The sequence below is a fragment of the Rhipicephalus sanguineus genome, chromosome 4 (assembly GCF_013339695.2).
Source record: "Rhipicephalus sanguineus isolate Rsan-2018 chromosome 4, BIME_Rsan_1.4, whole genome shotgun sequence".
In the NCBI taxonomy this organism is placed as follows: Eukaryota; Metazoa; Arthropoda; class Arachnida; order Ixodida; family Ixodidae; genus Rhipicephalus; species Rhipicephalus sanguineus.
This window is the reverse complement of record NC_051179.1, coordinates 147,231,479-147,250,402: the sequence shown is the minus strand read 5'-3', so window position 1 is coordinate 147,250,402 and position 18,924 is coordinate 147,231,479. Positions and strand designations below refer to the sequence as shown.

Genomic DNA, 18,924 nt, shown 5'->3' with positions numbered 1-18,924 from the left:
GGCCAACTCCGGCGATTTTTTGGCCATGTCAAAGTAATGGTGCTTTTATGTTCCTGAGACACTCCTGTTACGGGCCCGATAGCAGAAATACTCGGCAAATTGGAGAATAATTTTAAATAAGCAAAAAAGCGCAACACCGAAACCGAAACCCACCCGAGTGCACTCTCTACGTATGACGTAGAAGTTGTTACGAACGAACCGGAAGTCGTGCAATGCATGCCGGTCACGCCGGCGCGGAGTATGAAAACTGTGACAGCCGGTACGAGCAGGCGCACAGTGGAGAGGTGAGCACGCCGCGCATCAGCTGGAATGTCTGCGACTGACAGTGCCGCGTCTGATACAAACAGTGTCTCGGAACTGTCGGACAGCTGTGATTCAGAGTCGTATGACACAGTTGATTCGCCGTTCTTGTTCGACCCGCCGCCACGACGGCCAGTCGCCGAACATCAAGCCCCGGCGTTGCAGTATCGCGACGAGGGGTAAGTGTTCGCTGTGGATAATTAGCCCTGTTTTGTTATTTACACGTGGAATCATGATGCTGTTACACAGGTGCACTTGTGGCGAATGTCGGCCTGCGCACAGGGATGAAAATGTTTGTTGCCGCCAGGTCCCGGCTGTTCGGGGCCTAATGAATGGACTGGGCAGCAACTGTATCACGCACCACACGCTCTTCCCACTCCTTTGCTTGGTCGGCGATTTATTGGAAATAAACAGGCGGCAACTGGAGTTCTACAACCCCACTTATCTCGAGTACGCCGACAGGAATAGGTGAGTAATTAGAATTATTGGGTTGGATATACGGCACGATAATACGACACCATAACAAGGCGTGCTGCCGGCTTTTGGGCTACCAGACTGCCGAGCGCCGACGCATTTCGCGCGCGGCATATGCATTCTTTAGCGCTCATTCCTCGCGTGAGAACGCATGTGCTGGGATGGCAACGGTAACAGGGCTAGTATTCAAATGTTTTGATGTGCTACATTATATTTCCATAAACACAAATGGACAACCGAGTTACTGCTTGTACTTCAATATGAGCGCGTAAATGAGATCTCCGCTGTGCTTAGTTTTAGCGTGATCGTTCCGCGCGGAAGTGCAGCAAACTAGGCTAGTGCTTTCATCTGCATGTGTGTGAGTGTGAATAAGTTACGTGCAGCATCTTCCACTCTTCATGCGCCAACAATAAGCGCCCAATGTACGAGTGCCATTCCTCCATCCTGAATTCCAATGTCATCGTAGTATGCAAGTAATACATTGAACAAATTAAGATAAAATGTAGAAGTGAAGCCACCACTGCTCACAAGCATGAGCACTGAAGCGTGATATTTGCCACACAAGGAACTAGGAAGGGCCACATGAGCTGAGCACAACTTTTGCCAGAACTATCTCGTGCCTAATGCTTCTGTTTCTTCCACCTGCTTCAGAGCTCTGAGATACACCGCCTACCGTTTGTTTGTTTGGTGGGTCTGGGGCCGCCTTGGCAGAGGAAAATCGCCAACCCATGCCCGGTTTGTGTGCTGCACAGGATAAGGAGCACATTCCCATCAGCTAATTATGAGCTGTTTTCCTGGGTGTAGGTGAGTAGTATAGATGATAGGAAAGCACATGCATGCCTATTTGTCCAAGAAAATGGACTATTCAGTGCATCTTTATTATACTGGTGAGAATGGCAGACTTGACCACAGTGTCATCGTGAATTTTAAATATCGCTTCTGTTTGTGTTTAAAACACTTTGTTGTCTGGATACTGCAAAAGCATTCAATTTGACTTGAATGAAAACACACTCAGGGCATCTTAAAGGCTTGTTTTATTTCAGTTGAAAGAAAAGACAAAGTTTGCCTAGTGTACTGGTGGAAAGGGGAAAAAAAAGCTTGTGTGCCTGCACCCCATGGAAAACCCTAATATGGCCATTGCATTGCACAGTTGGAAAATCGCAGTCCTAACAGATGCCATCTCCTACAGAATCGACTCTGTACTGCCGCAACATGGCAGGCCTGCTCTCACAATCGCGCAGCAGCAGTATGCATTAATAGAAAAAGCTGCCGGTGGTTTTGTTAGCATGTGAAAAGATTCCATCCACTACTGTGGCCTCGTGTAATCTGTTGATAAGCCACTAATTGGTGTTCAGAATAAGAACTAAAGCAAACTGTCGCCAAGTATCTAGAAACTTTTTTGACATCACTATCACCTACGTATCAGACAAGCAAATTACAGCAGTGGATACATTGTCACGAGTGCCAGATTTGCGTAGCCAGATGCAAACAGTGATTGATAATCAACTTTTAGTATAAACTTTAATTAGTGCAACTCCATGAAGACTCCATGCAACTGCAGAGTTGACCATGCCAAATCCCACACTGAAATTTTTGGCTTCGTAAGGATGCTGGCGTGTCTTCATTCAGAATGAAGACACGCCAGCATCCTTGACTTGACAACAGAAAGAGTCTGTTGTCAAGTTGAACCTTGGAATATTAAGAGCGGCAGTGGAAGGTCTTCACTATTTTGACGAACAGCAACCAGACCTCCACCAGTTGCTGCTTTTAGTTTTATGCATATGAGCTAACCGACCTGCCCAGGCTGGGCCAGCGTGGTCAACACAGACAGTGCACCAATGACGGTGGACGTGATGGCCGTCGAGGCCTCCACTCATTTGCTGTGAGGGCAGTCGACGATGTCACATGGCCAGTCACAATACTGGACGAAGCACATTAACAATGCAACCACACGGTCTGATGTCTTTGTACTGGCATCAGAGGTAGGTGTGGCCAGCTTCCACAGTGGTAACAGAGTGGGCAGTAGTTGGGAGTGGCGATGACTGGACGAGGCCGTGTAGAAGCATCGTCCCTAGCACACTAAACAACATACACTAGAAGAGAGATCCAAACATGGCAGCAGGATCACAGATCAAACCAATGATCTATGTGTGAGGTGCAAAGCGTGAATATCGCCTCTTCCTTGCATCTTCCATCGATGGCTTTGGACCATACTTGGCTGAGAGTGTGTCATGATGGCTTCGCACAACTGAGTTTTCAGCAGCTGAAAATGATGGCCACTTCTCGAGGCATTGCATGACATGGCTTAGCAATGCAGGCACATACTCTGAAATAAAAAAAAAACCACTGTGAGTACATGTAGAAAAATGTTTGTAAGTGTATCACTAGGGTGTGTCGAGATAAGATCGAACACGAGGTCCCTGTCACCATTCCAGATTTTGATGAAATTTACTGCAGGCACAGGTATTAAGCCCAGAACAATGGTTTCAAAGTTAGTTTTGTGAAAAAAAAATTTTGTTCACTTGAAAAAAATATATATAAATTTTGGCCGCAAACATCACTTTTCTGCCAATTTCGCGATTCGTTAACTTTGAGCGCACCTAGGGAAAAAACGGTGCACTTTTTGGTCATTATACTTATTCTCATCAAAGAACAAGTGACGTACAATTTTATTAGTATATAATTTTCCTTACCTGTCAAAGGACTTTTGAGGTAAAACATCGCAAACCACACAAAACACCGGTACTTCAAAAATTTATTGCTGAATAAAAGTTAAACGGAGAATAAAACTCTGTATACATTAACTTTGAAATTTGTGCTCTCTTTTAAAGTAACTTTTGTGGTTTCGTCGCTCTCTGTTTTACTTTAGAATTGGGCTGAAACGTAAGTGGTTTACCAAAAACGCCGAAGTTTGAAAATAGTTTTCTCAAAAAGGCCATTTTTAATTTTTTTTGATATCCCTCTGATTAAAGTCAAAAATCTCATCTACCATTCTGCATAAAAAATGTTGCATTATTTTGGTTGCTAACAAGTTCTAATGAATCGCATGTGACCAAGTCAGCCTGGCGGCCACACCGTTCGTTACATGCGGAAGATCAGATCATGCGAACAATTTTTTTTTCGCAAAATAACTCCGAAACCATTGTTCTGGGCCTAATACCTGTGTCTATAGTAAATTTCATCAAAATCGGGAACGGTGACCGGGACCTCGTGTTCGATCTTATCTGGACACACCCTACTCTTTAAAAAACTTATCCAATGGATATTCTTGATGTCCTGGCTTTCAGTGCACAGTATTACAGCATTGTTTCATTGAAACTGCCATCCTTGTGCTATAGGTTTGTCCTTCTCTTTTCAGCTTCAAGGCATCTCACAGAAAGTTGCTGCAGGAGAAGCTGAAGTGTTCACCTTCACGAATTTGAAGCCAGGACAAAGTGCAATATTTGTGCAGGTGTTAACAATAAAAGTTGATGTACTAGCAGTTGCATTACACATCACTCTGGTTGCTATTACAGCAAGACAATTTTCAACCCTTTGAGGTCTGTTGTACAGCACTGCTGGACAAGCGGTTTCGGTTTAGATTCACGCAACTTTTTGCAATTTTGAGCATGAACTGAGGTGTGGTAAGCACAAAAATAAATCGTAAACAGAAATTGATTTGATGGCGCAAATGCTGGGACAGGGACCAAGAACACGGGACGTGGACAAGTGTGCTCCGCGTCCTGTGACGTGGAGTGCGCTTCTCTGTATCCTTGTTCTTCGTCCTAGTCCAAGCATTTGCGCCATCAATTCAACTTCAGCCTGTACCAACTAGCCCGACAGCCACGCTACTGAACTCAGGTGAAACGGAACAATTCCTGTCTCAGCGATGTGCTTTCAGTAACAAGCGACGTGAGAAACTGCTGACTTACTGTGTCCTCGAGCCTCTAAGCACAATCACAGAACATAAAATTCATTCGAAGAAATTGGAAGTGCGCACTCCAATTGCTGACCTAAAAGAGCTATTCAAATAAATAGTGGAAGGAGATGATAACGAAACCGGTGCGTTTTCATCCGGGTTTCTTTCATCAACCATCGCTAGGGCTCACATAATTTGGAAACTGGTCAATTATTAGCCATAGTGTGTGTGATGTATGTGCACATGCGCAAAGCATTCTTGGGAATGAATAGCAGATGACTGTGAGGCAGTTGGCAGTGGCAGAGGAGTACACTGTTTGGGATCCAGATGTTCAGCACTAAATACCGCTTTGTTAGAATTCATATTTCGTGTGAATGGGAGCAGTGATGTTGCGCTATTTGCAGCATGTACCTCAATCTTGCCAATGTCAATTGCGTTCAGCCATGGCAAGGCCTAGCACAACGGCCGAATGACAGGAGTGACTCAAATGAATTGCCATATCCTGTACATGGTAACAAAATTGCCATATTTGGGCTTAAACAGTACTGCTTACCATAAGTTGCTCTCTCTTTCACTGGAGCCACAGTCCATTCTTTCTCGCCGCGGGAGAATCTCTGCGAAAATCTTTCCACACCTGCAGCGTCTGTCAGTGTTCCTCTGCAGCTGTTTTCATTATAATGCAGAGCTGCAATTCGTGTTCTGCAATAAATGAATGATGAAATAGGAACGGTGCTGCTTTTCCTTTTTAATGCAAATAAATATCTGAATTTCAATTCACTAATAGCCAATGAATGAATCTTAAAAACATGAGTGACACTATGTGACACTGCAAATACTTCGCACTAGAAAGTCATCATCAAATTATATAACGTCTAATCTGCATGATGAAAAACCCTCGCGCTTTTCTCCAGTGATCCATGTTTCGTGCCACTTGGAGCCACTGTTTATTCATCAACACTTGAAATGTAATCGCTCAGTAAAGGCAGAGAGAAGTGTCTTGAAAATGTGCAGTACTGCTGCATAGCAAGCCGACTGTAATGCAAAGCTAATTTTTTTTTTTGGGGGGGGGGGTGCATTGTAATCAGCATTGGCAATATGACCGTACGCCTTCTTTTGTATCACATGCAGTTTGCTATGTTAGACGATGTGGTATTCCCAAACCAGAAAACAATAGTTAAGGTGCGATAAGAATATTGTGTTATAGATTAACATTTTATGGATACGGGAAGGTATGAGCGAATTTTCGCTAGAACACCTACACACCTATTTAGGCGAGATATAACTGAGCTAACATGCGGATCCCAGCTCATGTTTTTATTGAAAAGTATTCCTAGCGTTTTTACAGTATCCACTATTTCAATGTTACCGTTGTCGAACTTTATCATTGGTTCTAAAATAAGCAGGCTTTGACGCGCATGGAACAGCACAGCTTTTGTTTTTTGGAATTTATTAACAAACAGTTTGCAGCGCTCCATATACTAAGTTTTCCATTGTTTCGTTGATCACCAGGTGAGTGCTGTATGTCGCTGCTTTAAATAGGAGGCTTGTGTCATCCGCATAAAAAATATACACTTGCTGACCTATGGTTGCCAGAATGTATGCTGACCTATTGGTTGCATGGCGCATAGCTACCATGCAAGAGGGAATTGAATGACAAACTAGGCTGTAAATGGGGAAAAAAATTAATTCGAATTAAGTAGTTACAGCAGTATTGAGAGCTAGACTAGTTGGTTATAGATTCAATGCAAATACACAAAATACCGAGAAGAAGGAACATGCGCATTTGGTATGCGAGTCTTCTGTGTCTTTGTGCTTCCATAGTGTGGAGAAGTATCATACTATACACTTATGTGACAACTAGTCAAACGCTATGTCGTGGTTCAACTCGTCCAACTCTGTTGGTGCAGACAGTTTACTTGAAATTCAGTGGCACATTGTGCTGTCCGGATTGAAAGTTGAGTAGCAGAACGCAAGCCATTAAGAACAAGCAACTGAAAACACAGATCACCACAGAGATGCAATGCAATTTAGAATGGTGTTACCTTGCCAGAATTTCCTTCAAGGTGAAGCGGCTGCTCTTTAGGGCAAAGTGGATTAGCAGGCTGTGAGAATCCTCCAGACCAAATGTCTGGGCCTGTGTGAGCCGTGGAAGGTCCGAAGAAGATGTGGGGCTGCCAAAATACCCCTCAGGCGCAGGAGGACTCCGACCCTTAGAAAATAAAGTAGCTTAGTTGCAATGGAGCTTGGAAGCAAAGTAGCTGGAACCATGTATCTGTCTGACAGTAAGAAAGAATGCAACTGTCGACACTGTAAGTTAGCAGTAGCATGCAAAAGGGCATCCTCAATATAAAATACCACTTAGGAAGACAGTAACGTTAATTAGTTGTACATCAGTTTCAACAATATGATGACAATATGATTATGGTGCACACAGTGTGTGATGTCTGAAAAGTAAAATGTAGCCTTAAAGTTTGAAATAGAACCAACTCTCCTACAACAGGCTTAAAATGTGAGCGATATTGATGGTGCAGAGTGTGCAAATATTATTCTGGAAACACTTCATTTAGTGACCCTACATTAATTTGAATAATGTTAGAGTGTGCGACTAGTGAAATTTGATCTCGAATCGAATCGAATAGTGCCGAATAGTGGCCAAGAATATCAAGTAGGTATTGACACGAAATGTGTACCGCCGTTCGGCAAGGCTATGGAAAAATCGGGGACGCCTACGACGTGGTGACAGCTTTATTACGCACTTGTTCGGAGGCTTTTATTTTTCAGCTTTATAGGCATGCAAGCATGTTGACAGAGAAGCGCCCGCCATTCCAGTCAGCAGCGCCACTTCTAACGACTAACAAGGGGGGATACGGTAGCTAGAACCCCCCCCCCCCCACCTCTATAGTCACACAAAACGGCGGCTCATCTAATAACAGTAGAGGTGTGCGAATATCAAATTTTTCGAATACGAATCGAGATACAAATATCCACCTTCGAATATCGATATCATAGGAAAAATGCTCCACAGTAACAATATGTATTTAACATATAGCTATATTGAAAAAAAAAAGACATTAACAGCCTGACTGGCAACACAACATACACTGCTATCTCCAGAACACAAAGTCCAGGCTAGCAAAATGCACATCACAACACAAGCAAATATCACGGCACAATGAAAGTAATGACTAGATGTTATCATGAAGAAATATGAGTTGCTCCACATGATCAGGCAGCAGGCACTCCCTTGTAACAGAGACAACCCCCCCCCCCTGCCACTGAAAAGGCACGCTCGCTTGGAACAGAAGCGGCTGGTATAGGGAGGTACATGGGGCAAAGCTTTGCCAGACTGGGGTATTGAAGGTGCCTACAGTCCGCCACCAGTCACATGGGTCACTGTCTTTCTTCAGAAGTGGTCCCGCATAGTGAACGAGTGGTAGTGCGGTACGTTAACGGCCGCATAATATTGCAAATGCACGGTTACATGATAGCCAACAGCGCTGAACGTCGGAGATGCACCACCAATAAAATATGTATTGGGGCGCTAGTCGCAGGCAGATATCGTGCCTCCGTGTACTTAATCTTTATTGCTCTTCTCGGCAACGTTTTTAGCGATACGAATGCAGCAGAAATGTGGAGGATGAGTTATTTTATGCATAATAATGGAATCGCATATTCGAATTTTTCGAATATTCGAAGTTATCGAATATTCGAAACCTTCCGAATACACAATTTTCGAATCGAATACGAATATTTCGAATGTAATATTCGACGAATATTCGAAACTTTCGAATATTCGCACACCCCTAAATATCAGTAATGTGCTTCATCGCCATGGGTGCTCTTGACCCAAAAATTTTCGGGCACCCATTCACAGCAGTGTTTTAACTGAGCGCCGGAAGGATGAGTTTCTGAACGAGTGATGCGGTGCGGCACTGGCAAGTGCGCAGCGTGAACAAATTTTCACATGTGAAGCCAATCACCAAGGGTTTCACGAGCCAATGTCATGACTACACAAAGTAGGTGAGTACACGGTCTTACGGCACTTGTGGAATACACAACCGAACTACGAGATGTAGGTACCTTTGTTTCGGAAGCAAGTTGTGAAGGGCTGACGGTGCGGAGATGACAGCCTCCTTTAAGGTAAACATGCGCTCGCTTCTGAACCAGGATATAGGGGAAAGCTTTAATAAAAGGCCTACTGTAACGACGTTAGCGTTAGTTTTAGCCATCCGACCCTAACCAAGTTGCACCTTGGTTTTGTCGCGTTTTAGATATTCGTCCTGTTAAAGTATTCGAAACTTCAGTACTAGCTAATCAAAAGTCGTATTGAATTATTCGATGTACTATTTGATTCGAATTCGAAAGTCAAATATTCACAGACCCCTAAAAATGTCTTGCGGGACCCCATTCCCTAACCTTATTGTGCAACTGACAAGTCACTGAGAAGGAACACCACTTGGCACAAGCCTTACAATGTCTCCTTTCATCATTTACTGCTATAATGACTACAAGAAAGAGAAGTTAGCTTTATTAAAAAATCAATATTACTGGGCGCTCTTCTTTGTCAATGATGAACTAGAGTGCAATGATAAATGCTTTGGTTCTCTAAAAAGAACAGCTCACAGACATAAATCCCACATTTATTATCTTTATCTACAGTCAAATATTATCCATGTTATACTTTGAATCGTAACTATAGCAGAGGTTGTCTTTAATTTTAAACAAACCTGCATGCTAATGATGGTCATTGAACCTTAACATGACTTATAGTGCAGTGAATAAAACCATATAAACATAATAAGTTTGTATGTGATAACGACAATGCCATGTATAATAAGACTAAGTACACAACCCCACGCTTTGAAAGCCTGATGCAATGGGGCCAAATCCTCTGTAAAGGCATGATAATTTGTGAAAGTTTTTTTACCTGATTCAAACCAAACCGTTGTACACAGACAGTCAAGTTAACACTTAAGGAAAGTGCTTTACTTTTTTACTCGTTAAGTCTGACCACTGCAGGTTACACTTCAACTTATTTAGGTGTACAAATTTCTCTTCGTCTCCTAGTAGTACCTACCTTCGACCAACCAGTCACGTTCTGGCAGCTCGCCGTGAAAGCATGAAGGGTGCAGAGGGTCAGGGTGACTATGTACGTTGACAATGTGTCGGAGAATGGACAGCCACCTCGCCAAGAACAACGCCTCATTGCCCTTACTGTTGATAGCACACCAATAAAGATGGCGAATGATGGTCTTTCGCCACCCAAGCACGGATTCATGCTGCCTTGTCCTCCCCAAGGCAACAATCTTCTTCTTCAAGCCTATGTGAAACAAGTAATCCAAATTTCTATAACAAAGAAAAAGACTGCAATGATAACGCATATATTACAAAGCTGTGTTCACATTCACATTTAAGCAACACTGAAAACACAGATGGGTTTACCTTTTCCAATGTGCCACAAGTCAAACAGGTGGCATATTGCTGGATAATACTGCTTCATGAAGGCTTTAATTTCGGAGTGGCGATCAGTGACGAGAGACTCAATCTGCAGGCCAAGACGGGTCAGCTCGTGAAGTGCTCTCTGCAGTCCTTCTCTTTCCATTCGGTTGCTGGAAGCAACTTCTGTTGACTGCAACATAATACAGAAGCCATTTGTGATGTCGCAGAGCGGTTTCAAAATGCATTACCTGAACATGAGCCACATCATATAGTCCTACCTTGTATACATCATGAAGTTTACTCTGTGACTAACTTCCCTTCATAACTTGGCATCAGAAAACGATAACTTGATTGCCAATCATTTGATTCCTTACGGTAATCAGTAGATGTTTACAAACAGTAATGACACAGATACACGCCTTTGGCTAATTTATAGCCGAATTTGTGGCACATAATTTCACAATGTCAGTGCTTCAGAGGGAGCAACACAGAGGGCAGTACTTTTCGTCACAATACCTTGCTGTGATACAACATTCATGCTTCTGAGCTTTAGGAAAGGACCGACCATGACGACACCACATAGATACAGGGCGAGGAAAAAATTATGCAGCTTTTAACATGGTAGTGAGAGAGACGTAACGAAAATGACCGAGGGGTTATAGTTGAGGAGCACTTCTGAGTGACACAATCCTGGTAGCCGAGAATTTTGTACCAAACTATAAATTCTGTATCGGCGTTCAGACATTTTCACATTGGTATCTGCTTAGGGCATGTAGCCACTGTCCGCCAATCTCAACGTTCCTTTGCTACTCATTCCTTCCCATTCTATGCAAACTGTATTTCCTTGGTATATCTCCCTCAAAAGCTGTATACAGTCGTCGCCTATGCCCATTCCTTTCAATATATGCCACACAATTTCCTGATTAACGTTCTCGTACGCCCCAGTGATGTCTAGGAAAGCCACGTACAAGGGCCTATTTTCTTTTAGATATTTCTATACACTGAGTGAGAACAAACAGGTCGTATCGCTGCGCCTGTCGACTCGAAATCCATTCTGGAGTTCTCCCAAAATATTGTTGTGTTCTGCCCACGTTTGTATTTTCATTTTTACTGCTTGCATCGCCAACCTGTATAGTACCGATGTAATGGTTAGTGGTCTATACGAGCGAATATTATCCTTTTCTCCCTTGCCTTTGTAGATTAAGTTCATTCTACTTTTTCGCCAACTATCCGGTATTTGCCTGTCCTTTAAGTTTTTCTACAGTTTTCAGCAGTGCTTCTTTAGCGCTATTTCCTAGTTCGTTAATGAGGCTAACGGGAATCCCATCTAAACCCGCGGCAGTGCGCTTTGAAATTTTTCCTTCGGCCTTTTTCCAGTTCAAATTCTCCAGTTCTAGCTCTCCTCGGTTGCTCTCTTTGCCACCCTTTTACTCACCGGGGAAATCCTCTGGACGCTCTTTTTAAACGAATCAGCTGTTACCTTTCGGATGTAACCTAGCGCTTCGTACCCTTCCAATTGATTTCCTCTTTCATCTACAATATGTTGTTGCGTTGTGACAGACTTCCGACCTAGCGCCTTTATGTGGCTCCTAAATATCCTAGGTGCGGCCTCCTTTTTTTCATGAATCTCTGTCACTCAGCGTTCACTTTCACCTTTAATTTTTGCCTCGACCAATTTCTGTACAATGGATTTTTTCTCTAGATATATTTCCCATATTTCGTTGACTTCGTCGTGCGGTCGCTTGTCCTTTTATGCCCTTCTATGATTCCGTGATGCTTCACGCCGCTTCTCGATCGCTTCCCGGATTTCCTTGTTCCACCAACTTTTTGGCTTCCTCTTTCCTTTCCAGCAAATAGTTTTCTTCTCTCTCCTACCTCTTTCGTCATTAGATCTAACAGCTCACTGTACTCCCAGTCCTTGCCTGGTAGTTCGTCTACTTTTTCCTTGACTCTTGCAGCTATATTTGTTATTTGTTTGTCATTTAGATACAAGCTGCCAAACTTTGATTCTATATGTTCTTATTTTCAGTTTTATATCCCATTTGTAATATTATGCGTTTATGATCACTACCCAAGCTGTTAATGCCTTCCTCGTCTATTCTCATCTCTCTAAGTTTGTCATATATTCCTTCTGTCATGAACAATAATCAATGCTCGATTGCCTGTTTCCGACTTCCCACGTGATCTGCCCCTCACACTTAGGCCCCACGGTAACTATCTCAAGACTATGTTGCTCGCAGAGATCTAGCAATAACTTGCCATTGGTGTCTGAATATCCGTCAAGGTCATGAATGTGAGCGTTCATGTCCCCTAGAAGGATATTTCGGCCCCATTACCAAATTCCTTAATATCCTCACTCATGCAATCCACTATCTCGTGATTCTTTTCTCTGCAGTTATTTCCCATCCACAAGTAGGCAACCCCTAGCCACGTTTTCTTTCCACCTACAGCGCCCAAACCCAGATGTGCTCTGAACACGTCTGTTTCACTCTAACCCATTTGGCACCGCGATGAATTAGCATTCCTACACTCCCACCCATAGAGTTTCCTACAATACTTACTAGAGGGAACTCTGGCGCTAGTGTCTATGGGAGCTGCAACGCATGACGCTTCAGCCAGCATGGGAATGATGGGTAGTACACAAATTTGCCTAAACTTCGTACTTTCGGCTCCGTTTGGCTCCGCGTCGGCTACATTCGCTTTGTCCCAAAACGAAGTTCAGCAAAAGTCGGCAGTTTCACTTCGCCACTTTAACTTCTTTAGGCTCAGCGATTCAAACCTGGTCACGAAGTTCACAACGTTCTATTCTTTTATACGAAACAAACGCGAAAATACAGCAATAAACAAAGCCAAAAGTACGTTTGTAGCCGCAAGCACGAAGACAAGGCAAATTTGTGTACTACCCATCATTCCCATGGCAGCTAAACGATCGTAGCGCCAGAGTCCCCTCTAGTTAATTTTAGGAAACTCTATGCTCCCACCTTTCCTTTCTGATATGATCCTGTTGCACCCTTCCCAAACTCGGGGCATGGCCTCCTCCATCGGGAGGGCCATGCCCCGAGTGCCACCGGATGGATGGATGCTATGAGCGTCCCCTTTATAACGGGGCGGTGACATGTCTGCCACCAGGCTCGAAGGATAAAAAAAAAAAAAAAAAAAAGAAAAAAAACTTCCTTGTTTCATGTTGTCCTAATGCCTTATCTACATTGATTAAATCTATGTTATTATATAACAAAAAATATAAATTCACAGTCCATCTCTCTGCCTCTTAAGGCAGAATAACCTTTTTTCCCCCATTGTTTATTTTTGTCCTTTATCTCTACATTTCTGCCACCAATACTCTAACCGTCTCTTACTTATTTCTATCGCGGACGTGTGCAGCTTTCCATTGTTGTCCCTAAAACCCAAGGCTTCATGTAGACTCGTGCCCACACGTATACCTGGGTGAATATCGCCACATTCAATCAGTACATGTTCCATCGTTTCCTTAGTTCCCCCGCAGCATGTACATATTCTTCTTCGTTACTGAATCTCGCTTTATAACTACGCGTTCTCAGGCAGCCCGACCTTGCTTCAAACAGTAAAGCGCTTCCCCTTGAATTATCATAAAACCTTTCCCTCCTATTTCGTTTTTTCCTTTCGGTAGTTACTCAGAGCCGGCTTCTTTTCCATCGCTGCCATCCAATAAGTCTCTCCGCCTCTCTGACCTTCCGCTTAATGCTCCTTGTTGCCATATCGCCCGCACTGCCAGCCGTATATTTACTGGTGAGCCTCCTAGTTCTTTTTCTCCACGCGTGTCAACGCTTTCCTATACAAATACCTGAAAACCTTCTCTGCCCATCTACTCTTCTTCATTTTCCTCAGCCTCTCTTCGAATCTCATTTGCTCTGCGCTTCCCTCACTTCAAAGCCTGTCCATCCCATATCACCCTTCACCGCCTCATTTGTCGTCCCCGTGAGCGCCCAACGCGAGGCGGCCCACCGTCCTTTGATTTACATCCATTCCTGATTGCACCTCTGACTTCATGCACACCACTGAGTTCCCAAATGTAAGCCCCGGAACCATCACACCCTTCCACAGCCCTCGAAGCACCTCGTACCTATTGTATCCCCATAAAGCTCTGTGCTTCATAATTGCAGCATTCCTCTTTCCCTTAGATGTGCTTCTCTTGTACCTCCATATATCTATCCCCCTCATTTACCCATACTCCGAGGTACTTGTACTCGCTTACCCTCGGTATTTTTTGGCCCTGTATTAAGACCGTATGGTCTCCGTGATCATTGAATATCATCAATCCACATTTTGTTGCACTAAATCCTAGTCCTAGAGCCTCACACTCCCTTCCGCATATATCTGCCAGTCGCTGTATATCATCTTGACTGTCCGCAAATAAGACAATATCATCAGCACCTTCTGCTACACCACTGCCATCTGGTGTTCTGACATCGCACAGTATACATGGGCCTCTAGCATTCGCTGCCATTGAAATGCGACCACAGCGGCTGGGATCAAACCCGTGACTTTTGGTTCATCAACAAGCCCGCATTGTTTTAGTGATTTATGGGAAAATTTTCCCCGCTCTCATAAAGCCAGTTCCCCTTGCCTTGTGTGTCACGAGGTTTTTCGTCACGTGAAAGTTTTTCTTTTGTCTGGTGTACTCTCCTGAGCAGCGTTTTGTTGTGCCCTCATGATTGTTACGACATTCAAAGGGTGAAAATCTTTCACTTCGATGCATTGTTATTGGTCTCACCTTTTTTTCTCGGACGGAGGGGGGTGTGCGGCACCATGTTATTTGTAACTGTGGTAAATGCGTGATCACCCTGCTGGGTGGAACAGGCAACAATGGCATAAGCTTCCCCTACGTAGGACCTTTCAGCTCGTTCCATTGGTGGCATTTTGCACCGTCTGGCGAGTGAAATGAGGTCATGTGACCCTACGAAAATCAAGTTGAGGGTGGGCATTTTTTTTCTTATATGTCAAATTTTCTAGGCTGAATAACTTCAGATTATGTGCCACTGTCACTGCCGCTCTTGCTGCATTAATCTTTGCATCCTTCAGTCTACGCAACCCGTGAGTAAAAAATGGGGGCTTCAATAGTGTTAGAGGGCCCCTTTCACATTCCTGCTGGCAGGCATGCCAGCTAAGTGTTACTGTAGTAGGACATTGCTTAGCGTTAGAATGCTTTCAAATCCAACACCATTTTGAACATGCTTTCTGCGAGGTATTGAAAAATGGCTAATCGCACTGCTTGGTTATGTAGCTTTAGACAATGCTTGTAATATTCAGTTACTTGGCTTGGTACAGTGGCTATGCCTGGCTCACAGATGGATAGCCATAACTGAATCCCACAAGGGCCAGGAAATTTTGATATGAGAAGTGCATTTTAGGCAACGTGGCCACCAAAACACAAACATGGCCAGCAGCATTCATACACTCATGTGCAACACAATGAAACATAAGAAACCACAACATACCTTGACAAGCTCAATGTGCAAGATTTTGTTGAGGTCAGTGTCGAGCAATGTGTACGTCCCGAAGTCTGCTGAATGGCCTGGCGTGTCACACCTGCCATCACCTGCTAGTGAGCGTGGCTGGTGCTTGGCCTCTTCAATTAAGGTCCTCTGGTGGGAGTGCCATGCCTGCACAAAAAGAAGGGAATTTAAGGGCAAGTGCTCCTGCACAGAAATGCACAATAAAGTGGATGGGAGGATGACCGCTGCTGTAGTTCAACTGGCAGAGGATCTGGCGCATTATCTAAAGGTTGCAGGTTCAGTCCCTACTGGCAGCAAGACCACTTCATTTTCTTCATGTTTATATCACAATTACAACAATGCAGTTAAGAAAGTACAATAACGTCTCCTATACTTCCCCTGGCTTCGTTGTCTGAGGTTTTCATTAAGATGATGACTTAGGATGTGTAATAAAATATGGTGCTCCAATGTAATTCTACTTTCACTGCAGACTTGCCGTCAAGTTGCCTGCCAAAATCTTCTGCATAATCTCCTTAGGTTTGAAACATCTTATCTACAAGAACTTAAACAAGAGCTGCATGCTCTGGTGTATAGCTCAGCCTGGTGCTAAAAGAAACAAACTTTTGTTGCGGTCTTGAATTATCTGCTCTGGCAAGCATCAAAATGTATGGAGCCGCAGCAAAGAACACGTGGCAGGCTCCTGCGTTTCCTTGCACTATGTCTGCAATGTGCATCTGTGCTGCTCCAGCCAACAGCTCGTGAGTGCCACGGTTAGTGCCAGTTGCAAAAATAAAAAATCAAGCACTTTCAAAGCCCTGTCAAATGAATCCCGGATGAGTACCTTACTACAATGTTTCCAAAGTGTTCTGGATACTTTCATTGCGCTAATGTTAACCAGTTACAATTTTATCACAACTAGCGCTTACCTTCATTTCACAACACAGAACAAATGTGCACAGCATTAATGCTGCAAAAGTCTCTTTTGATGTCTAACTACAGAGAGACAAAGTTTAAAGTCAAGTTCAAGAATAAAATAGGTAACAGAAACACTGATATCCACACTAAAGTAAAATTAGAGTACACTTCACTATGATACTTTGATCAAGCTCCTGCCTGCCATGAACAGGACACGGAATTTGTACAAACATGCTGGAGTGTTGATGGTTTGGCTCAGTTTAAAACATGGGACAAGATATCTAACTTGTGCAACAATGAAAAATTGCTGCAAGTACATTTAATGTTAAAAACTGCTTATTACCTGTGCTCTAACCATTCTGCATTTGCAATTTATAAACGTCTTTCAAAATGTGCTACTACAGTTACAAACTACCGCAGCACTGGCTCTACCGAGGTGTTAGAGGCTTCACTAAGTACCAATACCAAGGCTTTCAAGGCCCTGTATGGACCCTGAGAGTCTTAAAATTGAGAGCTATTTATTAGTTGTCGCACTAACAGTAAGTCGAATGAACTTAGACATGAGCTCAACCTTGATACGAACGCCGTTCATGACAGTGGCAAAAGTGAGAAGACTCAAAACCAAAAAGCAACACCTCTGATACTAATTGACATTACATTACTGAAATTACAAGACAATGTCCATAATATTTTAGAGCAGCGCAAAAGACGGGACAAAGGACAAGAAGTTCACAGACGAGCGCTTACTCGCAACTGGCAGATTTATTAGAAGAACCAAGGAAAAGGAAACATACAGAAGGTGACCCAAATGATCTGTGTTATCGCCGCCACGTGGGGATCATACTAACATGCGCAAGGGCAAGAAAACCAAAAGAACCAAGAAATAGCGATAGGTAAAACTCTACCGTCATAATACCAGATAGGCAGCAGCAAGGTAAGCCAACAAAACCATAAAAAAACACAAAAGCCAAAAAGCGTCCATCTACCCCGCCTCCAAAAAACTGCGAGTAAGCGAGTAAGCGCTCGTCTGTGAACTTCTTGTCCTTTGTCCCGTCTTTTGCGCTGCTCTAAAATATTATGGAACCTTACCAACTAGCCCAACTGTCGACCTTGCTGCAAGGCAATGTCGAGCCAACTAGCCCCTGTTGCAACCTTATTAGCACTGGTACTAACCTGCTCAACTGCTGGAAGTAGATAGCACCTCTGGTACTGAAAGTACTGTGTCTTCTGCAGCGACTGCACCCCCATTACAGAGAGCAGGCGTATGACCTTAGTTGGGCTGCTCCCAGTAAACAGTATAGCACAGCTCAACAGCAAATTGCCAAGTGGCTTTCCTTTAGCCATTGGCTGGCTACACCACTTTGTCACATGGTTTCCTGAACATTTCGTGGTCGTTGAAATCATCGTTCCACTTGCCACAATGTCAACCGTGCTTCCCGATGCTCCACAAATCTTGCAATGGTGCAAGAGTTCCATCAAGCACGACTGAAAGACGATGTATTTTTTTCAGCCACTCCGTCTTCACCCAATCCTTGCGCAGGCAGCCTGCAAAGATAACGTAAAATGCTCATTCATTAGCAGCTTCACTCACTGCGCAAGAACATGCAGGAAATAAATTGTATTTTAAGGAAGAATCCTCCATGCTAGCAGAAAGAACAGTCTCTAGAATTGATGTAGTGAAGATTTTTCACCTAGCGTATGACTTGCATGAAAAGACTTCATGCAATTATGTACAGTAGCAGTCTCTTGAATCCAAACTTTGACATAAGCCCACTTGCTGTTGATAAACACCACCCAAAAAACAAAGTTATTCTGAAAGAAACGCAGCAGTTGCCACAACCATCCAGCTGTTGTGTAGACAACTCATTGTTTCTGTTAGTTGACACCAAGCGCGTATTACTCAAATATGGAAAATTGTGCACTGTCACTTAGCAATCAAACTACGCAGTCGTGGTAATAACTTACATGGCAGCACTCTTCATTGACAATTCAGAGGTTTGGCCTTCACACCCCAATTTAGGCGTTGATACAAGGAGAGACATACTTATCACTGCTCACTGGGATTTGTGTTGCTTACGTAATCCTACCTCCTCAAGCCTTCGAACAGGATGCCAATAGCAAGACCACCTGTTGCCATTGGTACTTGCTACTGCCCACATGACTCAGATGACCCTTGTAGAAAATTTCCATGAAATCTTGCAATGCATAACATCCGCACAACATCAATCATGCAGGCATTTTGTCATTCAGGAAGTAACTTCCCTTCGATTATATAGCTTAGCATTTTAATGACATTAAAACACAACATTAAATGTGATTTTGCAGACACCTGCCATAACAAATAACCTATTTTAACTCCATTAATCAGTCATTTAGCGCACTTCATGTAATATTTACAATCAATTCCAATTGTGTACACCTTTCTTG

At 43.4% G+C, this 18,924-nt stretch overlaps 1 protein-coding gene across 1 annotated transcript; it reads right to left on the bottom strand.

Annotated features, from left to right (window-relative positions):
• Positions 1-9,702: 9,702 nt before the first annotated feature.
• Positions 9,703-18,006, bottom strand: LOC119390792 (uncharacterized). Its single transcript, XM_037658487.2, has 4 exons — positions 17,671-18,006; positions 15,586-15,750; positions 10,115-10,301; positions 9,703-9,992 (listed from the first exon to the last, which is right to left on the bottom strand). Exons 1-4 carry the CDS (start codon positions 17,971-17,973, stop codon positions 9,736-9,738), a joined length of 912 nt encoding a protein of 303 aa, XP_037514415.1. The 5' UTR covers positions 17,974-18,006; the 3' UTR covers positions 9,703-9,735.
• Positions 18,007-18,924: the final 918 nt, after the last annotated feature.

What these genes read in the sequence shown, in the direction of transcription:
- LOC119390792 (XM_037658487.2), bottom strand. Translation starts at nt 17,973, where the DNA reads ATGGAACTCTTGCACCATTGCAAGATTTGTGGAGCATCGGGAAGCACG. An exon ending in TGCACATTGAGCTTGTCAAG is followed by an intron (nt 10,302 to 15,585) that starts GTATGTTGTGGT and finishes ATTATGTTGCAG; the next exon opens with TCAACAGAAGTTGCTTCCAG. An exon ending in CTTGTGGCACATTGGAAAAG is followed by an intron (nt 9,993 to 10,114) that starts GTAAACCCATCT and finishes TGTTTCACATAG; the next exon opens with GCTTGAAGAAGAAGATTGTT.